Source organism: Myotis nattereri (genome assembly GCF_964212035.1).
Source record: "Myotis nattereri genome assembly, chromosome: 17".
Taxonomy (NCBI): Eukaryota; Metazoa; Chordata; class Mammalia; order Chiroptera; family Vespertilionidae; genus Myotis; species Myotis nattereri.
The window spans coordinates 32,180,639-32,195,768 of record NC_138092.1 but is presented as its reverse complement, the minus strand read 5'-3'; the positions used below and the strand labels follow the sequence as shown (position 1 = coordinate 32,195,768).

General features: G+C 42.4%; 1 protein-coding gene across 2 annotated transcripts in view; it reads left to right on the top strand.

The window, feature by feature from the left end:
• The window catches only part of ASPH (aspartate beta-hydroxylase), a 166,337-nt gene that overhangs the window by 138,958 nt on the left and 12,249 nt on the right, over positions 1-15,130 (top strand). For both annotated transcript variants that reach the window (XM_081111506.1, XM_081111505.1), the window contains 3 exons: positions 1,814-1,912; positions 3,961-4,050; positions 9,581-9,718. In XM_081111506.1, coding sequence (XP_080967632.1) covers positions 1,814-1,912; positions 3,961-4,050; positions 9,581-9,718 — 327 coding nt within the window. The remainder of the gene's footprint in view (positions 1-1,813; positions 1,913-3,960; positions 4,051-9,580; positions 9,719-15,130) is intronic.

Sequence of the window (15,130 nt, the reverse complement as noted above, 5' to 3'; positions counted from 1 at the left end):
GCATGCACCCATCCGCTCAGTCAGTGCAGACTTCTTCCAGCCTGCCATGTGCCGGGCACTGTTCTAGCACTGGGGATCAGCAGTGAGTGCAACAGACACAATCCCTGTACAGCTTACTTTGTAGTAGGAGGGTGGAATAAATAATAAGTCAGATGGAGATCCAAATCGCTATAAATAAAGAGGAGTCAGGATAAGGAGTCAGGACGGGGAGGAGGGGGTCTGTTCTATATCTGGTGGTTGGGCGTAGGCCTCACTGAGATGGTAACCTTTGATCAAGGACTTTATGGAAGTTGGGGAGTGAGCCATGTGGACATCTAGAAGACTGGGGCAAAGGAGCGCCACAGGTGCAAAGGTCCTGAGGCAGGCATGCCTCTGGCTTGCATTTCAGCATCAAGGAGTCCAGAGTGCCTCAGAGTAGCTGGTGGGAGGTGGGTAGGAGAGGAGGCCAGAGAAGTAGATAGGCCAGTTCAAGGGGGGCCTCGGACGCTGTTCCTAAAACGTGGGCTTACTCTGAGTGAAGTGGAGCCCTTTTGGGTTTTGAACAGAGTGGGGATGACATCTGACCTAGGATTCGTGAGCCCATTCAGGGCCCCGGGTGGAGAACGGGTGATGGAGAGCAGGGCTGGGGTGCAGGTAGGGGAGAGGTGAGACTCGGACCAGGGTGGCAGTGGTGAAGAAGGGGATAAGGGGTATGATTCTGAATATATTTTAAAGGTGGTGTTGTCTGGATTTGCCGATGGATGAGCTGTGGGACTGGATGCAAGCTGGAAAATGCTAAAGTATCCTCTCCTCACACTTATCCTTCCGTGTAAGGAACCCTTCATGGCTGTGCACCCCTTTCCTACTTGGGCTCAAGTAGAAAGAGAAGCTACGGGATATTCACTCAGCCCACACCTCTTCATCTTTCACTTTTGTCCTGTAAATTAGTTTGTTTAAGCAGCTCTCCAAGTTGAATGTTATTGTTTTGATTTCTCACTGCTAATATTTAATTTAGAGGCACTTTGCATAATTAATCTTTAATCATAATAAATGCATATGATAAACCATAATTTGATTTATTTTAAATATTTACCCGGGTTTTATCACAGAATATTGGATTTGATCACCACTAGACCTTAGCCCGACCAGTGTGGCTCAGCGGTTGAGCATTGACCTATGAACCAGGAGATCATGGTTCGATTCCAGGTCAGGGCATATGCCCAGGTTGAGGGCTTGACCCCCAGTGGGGGGAGGGGGGCCAGCAGGAGGCAGCTGATCAATGAGTCTCTGTCATCATTGATGTTTCTATCTCTTCCTTTTACTGTCTGAAATCAATAAAAAAGAATATTGTTTTAGAAAATGGCTAGACCTTCAAGAAATTTACGTTGAATCAGTGGATCATGATATATTACAAATGCAAACTAAGTTTTCTGTTAAGGTAATGTATAAGGCATGTATGTAAAGAAGTGTATAATCATTCAGAGTTGACTTTAAGGTAGCAAATGTAGTTTTTCTTGATTACTAAAAATATATTGAAGTCATAACAATCGACAGATGTTTTGCTTATTTGCATTGTTAAAGTAACACTCTAACAGTCGTTGCCTTTTCACAGTTATTCCTTCATTTTTCAAGAACTAATGTGTGGGTGTGAAAACATTGAGTTGAGAGGAAATGAGGCCATTTAAGCTTAATATATTGCAATGAAACTAAACACTACTGTTTTAAGCTGTAACGTCATGATCCAAGTAGAGCAAAGCTAATTAGAATTTGTTTTGACAGTCATTTGTAGAATTTGTAGTCAATCACAGTAGCTTCTTTTTCTCTTTGAGTTTAGGTTCTGAAAGTGGCGCCAAATGATGGCTTCGCTAAAGTACATTACGGCTTTATCCTGAAGGCCCAGAACAAGATTGCAGAAAGCATTCCCTATTTGAAGGTAACTGTCCCGGCCCTTGCTCTTTGTCCATTTTCCGACTGTTCTGAGTCAATCTATGCATTGTACATTGATTGGCATGCAATGCTGAGTCTTTTTATGGTGAAAATGTAAATCTTCTGACCATGACATTCATAGGCCAGTGTGGCCCTTCACTGTGGCTGAGAGTATCCAGTGTAGAAACACCGACTGTATGAGCAGTGACTCCTGGAAAAGACTTCATGAAGAAATTTCTAAAACTGAAGTGGTTATTGGTTTTTATTGAAACTTAAAGGTAGACCAAAGTTACTGACATAATATTTTTAAATATGGGCAATGAATTAAATGATTGAAACTAGTTCGAATAGGGCTCAGGACAGCTTATACAAAGTGAGGTAAAAAATGCACACCGAATAGGTCAAACTCCAAAAAGCCTGGTAGCTCAAAATACTCAGATTAAAATATGCTGTCATTTTTTCCCCTCATATCTAGCTGAATCTTTGTCAGCTGGCTAGCATCACATTTGGTCAAGCCCAGGGCTACTGGTGGAACTGCCTGCACAGTGGAAATGTCCTCTATTTGTCCTCTCCACTCTAGTAGCCACTGGCCACACGTGGCCACTGAGCACCTGAAATGTGGCGAGTATGACTGAAGAATTGACATTTTAATTCTAATAAATTTTAAATTAAATAATGACATGAGCCAGCAGCTACCATATTGGACAGGTAGCTGATTGAATGTCAATGAACTTTTTTTTTTTTAAGTAGTAGTATATTATACTTTTATGATCTCTTATAACACAGGGCTTAAATCAGAGGTACCAAATAACAGCCCACGGATCACAAATAGCCTGCACGTTATATTTGGCCAACATAACTCTTAAAACAATTTTAATTGCTTGCCTGTGTTGAGAATCTGAACATTTTATATAATTATGCAGATTTCTGGTTTCTCATAAAAGGTCATATCTCGCCCACATCCCAGCACGAGAGTGAGGTGGGCGTGCACCCCACAATCTGTCTTGGCTGTCACTGGGCCTCTGTAGATTTTCCCATCCCCTGCCACGACCCTGTGGGCATGTGTGTTTCTCTGACTTAAGGTGTTCCCCTTAGGTTTCCTTGGACACAGTCAGGGCCTAGCAGGACTCTCCCTGCTTCAGAGACGGGGAAATGGGGGGCAGGGTGGTCCGTTAGTGACTGAGGACATTTATTGGGGTGTCTCTCAGTCCAGAACCCTGATCACAGCTCTGCTTCTCTCCGGGTTGTTGCAGCTACTCCTCAACATTATGCACATAAAATTTCTTCCCAGGAAAACGGGCTTCTTGTGAAAAAGCCTCAAAGATGCAAATTTTTAAAAGGAAATCCTTGATATTGAAATATTTTTATACCTTTGTCCCTTTTTTTATTTTTTAAAGTTTATTCTCTTGCTTTAATATTTTCTCTTTCTTTTTACATAAATCTCCATTTCAGTCCTTATGGGGGAGATGGAGATAAATATCAGCTAAGTGTTTTATAATAAGACTTGTTTAATAACAGTTACATTCTCAGAGATTCCAATTCGCTTTAGTCCTATCAAATGTTTTATAAAATACTTTGTTAAAAGGTGAGGGCATATTTGTTTGTAGAGGGAAAAATATTACTTGCAGGTGGGCCTCTGTCACCTCCGGCATATATGAGTAACTAAACAGTTTGGTTCAGGCATTGTTAAACAAGCCTCTAGGTGACATATGTTTAGATTTGGAAAACCAAATAAATGTGATAGGTACCCAGCCAAAGAAATTATTTGGGATATTGAAATATGATCACATCCACAGAGACAATTCACAAAGCATCGTACTAATTTTATGGGCTAGTCTGCTGTTAATTAATGATGAATGTATTGTTAAATTTTAACTTCTACTACCTCCTTTTGGTTTTGCATTGTAAATATTGACCGGTAATCTAATTGCCAAACTTTAATGTTGAGATGAATTTGTCTGGTTCTTTGATTTTCAAATGGTATATAAAGATTAAGTAAATCAATAAATTGACTGTGGTATTCTTTCATAAATGCTAACACTGCCTTTTCTACAGGAAGGAATAGAATCTGGGGATCCTGGCACTGATGATGGACGATTTTATTTTCACCTGGGGGATGCCATGCAGCGGGTTGGAAACAAAGAGGTAATGTGTTTATGATGTTTTTGTTCTAAAAGAGGATAGAGCAGGGGTAAATTATTTCTAAGAGAAAGTTATTTTTTTAACATGATTTTTTGAAGGTGATGATTTAAGTTTTTTTGAAACAACCCAACAACTCTTACTTAATCTTATAAAGAATTTTTCAGATTTGGCTTCTGTAGTTTCTTTCAAGAAAGTATCTGAGTAGAATAATCATAAGAGCAGTCTCTAAATAGGAGTGTGTGTGTGTGTGTGTGTGTGTGTGTGTGTGAGTGTGAGTGAGCGTGCCTATGTGTCTGTGTGAATGTATAGAATGGTAGACATTGCCTTGAAAAATATTTTTTAAATGTGAAATAGATATCTTTGAGATTGTTTAAATATTTAAAAATATTTCAACAGTTTGCTTAGATTTATTTTTATTTGGGAACTTAAAAAGTGGTTATTTTAGAATGAAGTCTTTATTCAACTGATTCCTACGCTCCCTGAACCCCATAGTTAATTGTGTAAATTACCCTGTGAAATATTTAATACCAAGTTTAAGATGAATACCTGTAGAAATACTAATAGCAGGTACTGACTCAGAAAAATGTAGTAACTAAAACAGGTTACATATTTTCTTTGTGGCTGTTAAACATTTTCTGGGTACAATGTCAGCTTCTTTAAAAATAACATTAGATCACCCTGACCGGTTTGGCTCAGTGAATAGAGCGACGGCCTGTGGACTGAAGGGTCCCGGGTTCAATTCCGGTCAAGGGCATGTACCTCGGTTGCGGGTGCATCCCCAGTGGCGGGTGTGCGGGAGGCAGCTGATCGATGTTTCTCTCCCGCCGATGTTTCTAACTCTCTATCCCTCTCCCTTCCTCGCTGTTAAAAAATCAATAAAATGTATGTTTTAAAAAATAAGAACATTAGATCATTAGTCATGATGTATAAATGCCAAAACTCTCCCAATCAGTCCACCGTGACTGACAGGACATTGCTGGACAGTGAAGCCCATCTCCAGATAAGTGCTGCACCATCCCATGGCTCCAGGCTGGGCTCTCCTTAGAGCCACGGATAAAAGGACGAAGTAGACTCTGAATTAGAAATAAGGGAGAAGAAATTGCTGATTAGCAATCGCTTTGGTGTTCCTTCATTCTTTTAGGTGTAGATGCCTGATACCTCCTTTGAATGAAAGGGATAAGAAAGATTTTGCTGCAGTGTCTTAACACTGGATAAATGTTCACGTTTGATTTCTATAAATGTAATTATTCTCACTGATTAATTTATCTTTGAACATCTCAGGGTCCAGGGCAAAGACAGATAGATCAAAGAAGTCTATGGCTTCTTCTCACATCTTCGATGAAAACAGCCCTTACTTCAAGGGCTGAACACTTGTTAGGGCTTGGGATTTGAACCTAGGAGACTGTCGTTCTATCCGCTTACTTATAATTAATATGCACAGAACAGCACAGTTCTTGAATTTTAAAAGTTCACAAGGACTCATCCTTACAGTGGAATGAAAACAAGTGGAATGTAGAAACCCCATGTTAGTATATGCTTTTTTAAAAAAATATATTTTATTGATTTTTTACAGAGAGGAAGGGAGAGGGATAGAGAGTTAGAAATATCGATGAGAGAGAAACATCGATCAGCCGCCTCCTGTACACCCCCTACTGGGGATGTGCCCGCAACCCAGGTACATGCCCTTGACCGGAATCGAACCTGGGACATTTCAGTCCGCAGGCCGACGCTCTATCCACTGAGCCAAACCGGTTTCGGCAGTATATGCTTTTTTAAAAAATACTTATTGATTAATTTCAGAGAGAAAGGGAGAGAGAGAAAGAAAAAAAAAAACATCAATGATGAGTGAGAATTATTAATTGGCTGCTTCCTGCACGCCCCACACTGAGGATGGAGCCTGCAATCCGGGCTTGTGCCCTGACCAGGAATTGAACCATGACCTCCTGGTTCATAGGTCGACGCTCAACCACTGAGCCACACCGGCCGGGCAAAGCCCCATGTAGTATATTCTTGATGTTAGGTATGTGCCGGGGTCCAACCCCAGCGGGTCCAGGGGTCCCCAAAGGTGTGGACGGAGTCGGCAAAGAAGGAATGACACGGAGATAGCGTTCAGTTGATCAGCAGCCTAGCCAGGATCTCTAGCCAGGATCTCCAGCTAAGTTCTGGTCTGGATCTCCAGAGAGGTTCTGCTTAGGATCTCCAGCCAGGTTCTGTGTTCATGTTGTCTTGCTAGGTTCTCCAGCCAGGTTCTCCAGGTTCTCCAGCCAGGTTCTGTAGCCATGTTCCCTCGCTAGGTTCTCCAGCCAGGTTCTGTCCAGGTTCTCCAGCCAGGTTCAGTCACCAGGTTCTAGTCAGGTTCAGTCCAGGATCTTTTGCCATGTTCTCTCCAGCGAAGTTCTTCTGTCTGTAGGTTCTGTGTAGGTTCTGTCTGTGTAGGTTCTGTCTTCTTCTGTCTCCTGAGTTCTGTCTGCTGTTGTCTTGTTACAACTGTATTTATACCAGTTGATTCCAATCCTATCAATCTCTATTCCAAAGGTTAGGGCGTTTCTTATCTCCATTCCAGGAAGTAAAGATTATGTAGCTTAAGCATGATTGTTCGTAGTTAAAGTGATTAATTACCCACCTGGCACTTAGTTAAGAGGTTTTATTCCCTCCCTAACTTCAGGGGAAAATCCCTGCCTGAGGAAACAACCTTTCTCAGAGACCTGGGTTAAAACACATAGTGCCTAGAAGGTGAGCAAACATATTAAGAACAGTATGCCATATATGCCAGGTCCCTTGAAACAGCAAGCATGGACCGGCTCCCGGCAGGTATGGAATCTGTGAACTGACTGTCATGCTCTGAGTTTGCCCATCAGCAAGCGGCCATCTTCATGTTCTCTGCTTGGAGCTCGGCTTCAGGCCCCCGAGAGAAGCACCCCACAGCCCAGTGCTGCCGAGCCTGATTAAGGTTGCTTTTGAGGAAGGTTTTCCTAACGGTGTGTTCCGTATGGACAGGAGTGGGAGGAAGACAGACCATGACCATCTCAGCAGTTCACACTCAGCTGTTCCCAGCATCTTCATTACTCCCAAATTCCAGCTCTCCTCTCCCACTCAGAGTCCGATTTGTATGTCTGTTGCTTGCTTAATGCCACCACACAATGTCACGAAGACAACTCTCTTATCTTCTTCCTCTAACCCCTTTGCCTTCCTGGGTTCCATCTCTCATTTGATGACATTGCCGACTTCCCAGGATCTGGACTTGAATCAGCTCTAGCTCCTCCTCCTTCTCAGAGGCCTCCCGTCTAGACAGGCCAGGATCTGAGCGTTAGCTTCCTAGTGTCTTTGGCGCCTGTGTCACCTTCCCTCTTGCTCAGTCTGTGTTGTCTGTTGTCACCTTCCATGTGGCGATGGCTGTAAAAACCTGACTGCTGCTTCTTGCTTTAGACTTAACTTTCATTGTCCAATACCCCCTGTTGCAAAATAAAAATCAGTTCTATTTCCAAGAGAATACATTCACGGTCCTCCACAGGCAGGTTGCAGCCAACTGTTCACACCACAAGTGTGTCTGCAGGCCCCACTGCGCACCGAGCCCCAGGCATAGTGGACCCTGGCCGGGGCCATGTATGACATAACCTGTTCCCTAGGTGTGGCCTGGGATTTTCTGAGTTGGAATCATTTGACATGTAATTTCTGTGTCGTGTGTGTGTGTGTGTGTGTGTGTGTGTGTGTGTGTGTGTGTGTAACCATACCTGGCAATAATTTGAAGTATAGAAAACACATTTATTAAGAAGGTGCCCCCCAGCTAGTCTATTTCAGTATTCTTGGTAAGAAGTATAAAAGGGAAACAATAAAGAGGAAAATTTCAAAGGATTCTAACTTAATGTTTTTGCAAATTCTTATTGAAAAGTAGTTTAGATGTGTGTGTGTGTTTTTCCTCTGGCTAAATTCATTGGGTCCTCTATGCAATTGAAGATGACTTTACCTTCATTGAAAATATGATTGAAGAGTAGTTGTGGAGCAAATTGTCAGGCGCTGTGGGTTATGGTTCAAGATTGTAGCCTTTTTAAACCTCAGCGTCACCATTTATAAATTGTAGATATTTGCAGTTCTTAGAAAGATCAACTGCTGATCACACGTAAAAGCAAGTAAACTGAAAAGAGTTACCGAATATATGAAGTGGTACTGCTATCACACTTGATTTTTCTAACGAGAGAATTTTCCAAGTATGAATTTTAAGAGGTAAAAGTCACTATAGTTTACATTTAAAGTATATCTGGAGTTTTAGGAACATCTTTTTATCTGCTTGGTATTAAAAGGTGGTGTTTAATTGATAAAAATGTGTATTTAAAATCACTCTTTAAAAGTAATCATTAGATCAGATTTACAGTATGGAGGGGTTACTGTTGATGGATCACTAGGTTGTCCTCTGCCCTGAGGACAGTGGAGTGTGCGCCTGGGGGAGACCTGTGGGGAGGGCCTCCCGGAGGGCATATGGCCCGGCATCATCTGAGGGAGACAGATGGAGCAGCGCAGTTTGCAGCCAGCTGTCCCTGAAAGGGCTAGTCTTCTTGGGGGCCAGTCATATCATGTTACAGCTAGCCTCAAGCCACAGATGTTATCCTTATGGCAGGGGAAAAAAAAAGGAACAAAATCCCCCTTTAAAAAAAATCCAATATGGGCTATCACTATATTAATGCCAACTCAGAATACGATTTCCTTTTGCCTACTTAATTTTTTTAAAAAAAGTCTCTTTTTATTTTTTTAATATTTTTTTATTGATTTCAGAGAGGGAGCGGGAGAGAGAGAGAGAGAGAGAGAGAGAGAGAGAGAGAGAGAGAGAGAGAAACATCAATGATGAGAGCGAATCATTGATCGGCTGCCTCCTGCATTGCCCCACACTGGGGATGGAGCCCACAACCCGGGCATGTGCCCAGACTGAGAATCAAATTGTGACCTCGTGGTTCATAGTTCAATGCTCAATCACTGAACCACACCAGCCTGGCTTGTCTACTTAATTTAATGGAGGAGGATTTACACTGTTTCCTTGGGTGGCCTTCCTAAATGCGGACACAGAAAGAAAATACATGTGAAAAGAGGAACTCTTGATTTTAGAATTCTAATTCAATAAATGCAGATATCTTTGAAGAAATTAGCAAAATCACAATTCTTTTAAAAGGAAACTCAAAAACAGAATTTAAGAAATAAAAGCTAGACTATATAGTCTACGTCAGTGTCTAAAATTGTTTATTACTCAACAAGTAAGTCCTCGACTCTACTGAACACAGAGAGACCAGAGTGCATGCAGCATGAATCCTGTGTTAAAAGACCACACAGCCTCAGGCTGGAAATAAAATCACACATTCACTTATCATAATGGGTCATAACCAGGGACCCAATACAATAACAGTCTTCACCAGTGTAACAGGTTTGGGCACGCCTGACCAGCAAGCTCTTTATTTAAATGTTGCAAAGTAACACTTGATTATTAGTGACTTTAATTTTAAAATTAATAAAAATGCCTCGTTTGCAGTTCATTTTTCTGTTCTTTCAGGCTTATAAGTGGTACGAGCTTGGGCACAAGAGGGGCCATTTTGCATCTGTTTGGCAGCGCTCGCTCTACAACGTGAACGGACTGAAAGCCCAGCCTTGGTGGACCCCAAAAGAAACAGGCTACACTGAGCTGGTGAAGGTGAGTGTTAACTCGGACTGTCTGTTTCCTACTCACAATCAGGATGCTTCCGTGGAAAAGAATGTCAGGGCAGAGAGAGAGTTTATATCCAGTGACATTAGCCAAAAGTTCAGTTGAGATGGTGAAGAAAGAAATTTTCCTTAAAGAGCGGTTCTCACACACTTTGGCTTCAGTACTCCCTCACACTCGTAAAAATGATGGAGCAATCTTTAGATAAATGTTTTACATTTTTCCAATTTTTGTTTTTGAGAACATCTTGAATAAAATGCATCTGTAAGACTTTAGTGATTAATGTGGTCTACTTGGGGAAAAGAAATGTTGCAATGTGCTCTCAATGTACTTACATTGAGTAAGTCTTACCTGACCGTGTTTATTCTGTGTTTCACTGTAAAAACACACTTTATAATCATCATAAACTAATTGTGATCCATAACAATCATCACAATCCAGTGTAAAGTCAGCTGCCGTCAGTTAGCCTCTGGATATCTTATTAATCAGAAAAGCATGGTGTGGCGACAGTGAATGCAGATTGCTTTAACGTTGTTCGATTCCCAAGCAGAAACAGTCTAGGGAAAATAGCGTCCCTGGTACGAGTATATGCTACCTTTAGCGTTGTTGCCAGTGATTCTTTTCTTTGGAAAAGTCCATCCTCTCTCAGATTGTATCACACTGAGCTCTTCTGGTTCTCCCTCTCCCAGCACATCTTTTTCTCTTGGTCTCTTTGTGAGTTTATTTCTCTACTGTAGCTTTTAGGATGCTTTCAAGTTCAGGTAACAGAAATGCAGCATGACCCTGGCTTACACCAGGAGGAATCTGATTGGCTCCTGTGAAGGAGCCCTGCGGTAGGGCAGACCTCGGGGCTGTGTAATTGGGGCAGGTTTTCCTGTCTGTGCGCCTCCCCCCGCGGTCAGCTTCGTCCTAGTGCCAGCTTTCTTCCGGATGGCTGCCAGCAGCAACCAGAATGGGGCGGGTGGGGGAGAGTTGGAAAGGATTTGGGGGCTTCTTAACATTGTTCAGCACCATACCAGCCCTATATGGCCTTCTAGAAACCTCTAAGCCAGTGGTTCTCAACCTTCCTAATGCTGCGACCCCTTAATATAGTCCCTCATGTTGTGGTGACCCCCAACCATAAAATTATTTTCGTTGCTATGAAAATTTAGTAATTTTGCTACTGTTATGAATCGTAATGTAAATATCTGATATGCAGGATGTATTTTCATTGTTACAAATTGAACATAATTAAAGCATAGTGATTCATCACAAAAACAATATGTAATTATATATGTGTTTTCCGATGGTCTTAGGCGACCCCTGTGAAAGGGTTGTTCGACCCCCAAAGGGGTCTCGACCCACAGGTTGAGAACCGCTGCTCTAAGCCGCCTCTGTTCTGTTGTTCATAACCATGTCACATGGGTACTCACAGTTATAAGGGAGTCTGAGAAACCAAGTAGCTGGCAACAGCTTGAGGGAACAAGTTTGCAGCAGGAAAAAGACTGTTGTCCCTCTCCTTCCAGCAGGGAGCAAAAGGCTTTCCCTTCTGTCTGATTGAGTCAACTGAAGTCACATTTCCGCTCTGGATGAGTTATTGGCAAGGGGCTATGAGATTTTCCTTAAAACAACAGGTCAACCTGGAGCAGGGAAAAGGCCATATTCCTCTACATTCAGTGGATTATCTGCAGGAGGGTGGATATCTGGACTAAATCAGGGTCCTGTGAGGAAGGAGAAAGAGGCACAATGGATGCTGGGAAGGTGACCTAGTGTTCAGTGCCCTCGCTGACCTAGGTGTGCTCTCGGATCCAAACGTGGATCCTCACCCAGGCATTAACATCTTAAAGTGGAAACCTTCTAAATCTGGTAGCCACCGTGCTTAGTCAAAATCCTTTTAGGATTATCACCCACATTCAGGTTTTTCTGTGACAATTAACTGCCATGGATGGTACATTTTCATTTAAATTATCCTCATTGTGTGTTCCAGGGAGATGTAGAGGGCCATTTTCTTGAAGGCATGAAGGCATGAGACAATGTTAGTAAAAGTCATCATTTGTTTTCCCCGTTTGTTGAATGTCATAGTTGCCCTTTATTGTATACTTTGCCATTTGGGGGGTGTGGTGGGGGGGATGAGAGGCTATGCAACTCAATGAAAAAGATTTAGAGAAAAATATTCCACTGGAGTTTTTTCTTTTAGGTATGTGCTCGTTAAAATGTAGTAGGTGGTTGTCCAAATCACAAATATCAGAGCCCTAAGTGCCTTGGGGATATTTAACATAGAAATTGAAACAAAAATGGATTAAAGTCTTTGCTAGGTTATAAAGAGAAAAGAGAAAAGAAATCTCTTCTAGTGGGGGAAAAAAGCCATCATACCTTAAGAAAGTTGCTCTTCCTTTTTTTGAGATTATTCTTTGATCCGCCTTATTCGGAGGTGAATTTAGATGTAAACATGCATGCATAGGAAGAACATGGAAAACCAACAGCCAAGAGCAACGGGAAGCCATTATTTAAAACATCCCTTTTGTATTTGTTTTTCCTGCTATCTAATTCTGTCCTCCATTCATCCCTGGGGAAAAAGAACGCCCTTGAATCCTTTGAGTGTTTGGGTGTTTCCGAACAGCCGCTCAGATATAAACAGATAAGTTTTCCTTTCCTCATATTGTAGTTTTATTTCCGTTAGAGGTGGGCCCGGTAATATTTTGCCGATGGTGTGACACAGTACTTAAGAATGATTGATTAGAATGATAAGGCTCTCTGTCATTTGCCTTCAGACTGGAGCTTTTATTAAGAGATCTATTGTGTATGAATAACGTCACCTGGACAAAGAAGAAAAGGAAGACATACAGTAATAATAACATTAGTGGTTCAACATTTCTTGTGGTGTGATTAAATATTTGATTGTTTTCACTGAGATGAACTGGATTGAGAAAGAAGTAAAACTGTCAGATTTACAGTGCAATTAAGCTGTGAAATAAGAGGATTCGTGATTTTATAGAAAAGTGTTAAGTCTGAGGAAGTGCTGAAAACAGCGCCTCAAGATCAGCTAATAGCTTAATCCTATTTTTGTAACTCAAACTTTAAGCTTTTTGGAAACCAATGATATTTTTTACTGAAAATGACAATATCACCAGGGGAGTTCAGAGAACTTGGGGAACCTGCTGGTTGTGGGTCCCCTTTTGAAAAGGAGGACTTTTTAAAGGGGGTCTACAATTAGAAGCAGGTTCCTTTCGCTCTCAGCTCTGACACCGTGGGCAAGTCATTTCACCCAGCGAAGCAAAGCCTCCATTTCTTTTATCTTTAAGTACCAAATAATGACCTCTGTTGTTACTCTCCTTTGAGCTTTTGGTAAGACTCAAAACCAAAACAAAATACAATAAAAACCCACCATCCAGGGTGTTCCTGTGTGTGTTGGAATGTGAACACTGCTGAGGTTATAGGACACGACTGCATGTGATGCCAACTATAGCAATAGCAAAAGGATAAAATATTTCTTATACTTTGAATTATTTCAAACTAAAAGGCTGTTTTCTTTCTCAAAGTGAAATTGGTCGGTTTTCAGTGTTTGTGAATGTGAAGGAAAAAAAAGATGCTAAAAATTGGCTTTATGTGTGGCTTTCTTTGGCAACTCACAGTACAGTGTTTGATACTTTTGGACAATTGCAAACTGTACCTGTAGGTTGGTACTGCATTTGCAGTTCCAAATGTTTGATTGAGTAGGTCATGATCTGTGGCTTACTGCACAGACACATAGATTGATGTCTTAACCGTACACATACATGTATGTTATTGGTGAAAGTGGGGTTCTGCTAGAATAAGAATTTCTGGGGGCCCCTCCGGGAGGATGACATACTGTAGAAAGCTTGATTTCTGTGGAATGAATCCCCTGGGTTTCCAAGGTCCCATTCTCCTTTGTCCCACCAAAGAACAAGTCCCAGTGTGCCTTCATCAGGGCCACAATCAAAGCCAGTGCCCAGAGTTTCCATCCCATGTTGGAGCAGAGTCCAATCCAGCATCACGCTAGCTTCTTTTGAGTTCCCAGCTGCAGTCCATTAGACCATCATGTGGGGGGTCCACATGGCCATGGAGGGAACAGGGGCAAGTGCAAAACAAGGGAGCCAAGAGGGAGAAAACTCCTTTGTCTCGGGGATTATGTATTTCCAAATTTTCATGGGCTTGTAGTGGCCTTGCCCCTCTGGCCAGTGGTCTCTGTTCCCAGGTTTGACTGACAGGCATCTTATGTCATCCTGACTTTACTGAACATGCATCTGTCTCCCCTTTGCTGCATCCCCAGTGCTTTGCAGGGGATGGATTGGAGATTCCTTTGGAAGTGAAAAGTTGCAGCTTCCTGGTGAAACTGCCCAAATGGCCATGCTTATAATGTCTGCCTTCCCTTCGCTCCATTCCTATTATTAATAACTAGCTGATTACAATGGTGTCACATACACATTATAGGTCATCTGCTTATCTGTTTATCAGGTGATATATTTTGTGTAGACACAGAAAGCTTCCCCAGCAGACTCTTAGCTCCTTAGCTTTGTGGGGTTTGCTCCTAGCTGTGGCTCCCTCAGGACATAGCTCAGCACACTAGTCACAGTAGGTAGAGCCATGAAGAGGTCTCTCCTCTTACCTTTGTTGGCCATTGTCCCTGCCAGTCTGGGCTACAGTCTGAGGACTGCGGGTCTCCTTCGCTGTCTGCGTCCCAGACACGTTTCTCCTGGCAACCTGGACTGTCTTTCCTCCTGTATCCTAGAAAAAGAAACCCTGGTTCTCCCGCTGTCTAGAAAAATTAAAATTCAGTTCTCCAGACTCTCGTCTTGCCCCCGTGCTGGGTGCCTTGAGTTCTCTTTTCCCTTCAGAAAGGATAATGAGAGACTAAATAGACAAACAGACCATGTCCAGCCTATACGTAAAAATAGAACCTTGACTACAACCTGCACTGAACAGCCCGAGAAGCCAATCCCTTATCTACAAGCAGTACCCCAGGAAGCCAGCCCACTATGTGTCAGGAAGCCACGTTGCTCTCTGGTGACAATCCGGGAAACTAAACAATAACTTGTGTGTATTTGGCCCAAATGGGCTAAATGATTAGTAACTGACAGCTTCCCTAATGCTTGGCCCTGCTTCCAACATAAGACGAACCAGAGACAGCCATACACGCTCCTGTCAGCCCGCTCACAGTTGCCCCTGCCTCCAGCCTCCAGATCAGGTACCTTGGGCGCTTCTCTCTATGGCAGCTGTTCTCAACCTGTGGGTCGTGACCCCTTTGGCGGTCGAACGACCCTTTCACAGGGGTCGCCTAAGACCATCCTGCATATCAGATGTTTACATTACCATTCATAACAGTAGCAACATGACAGTTATGAAGTAGCAACAAGAATAATTTTATGGTTGGGTCACAACATGAGGAACTGTATTTAAAGGGCC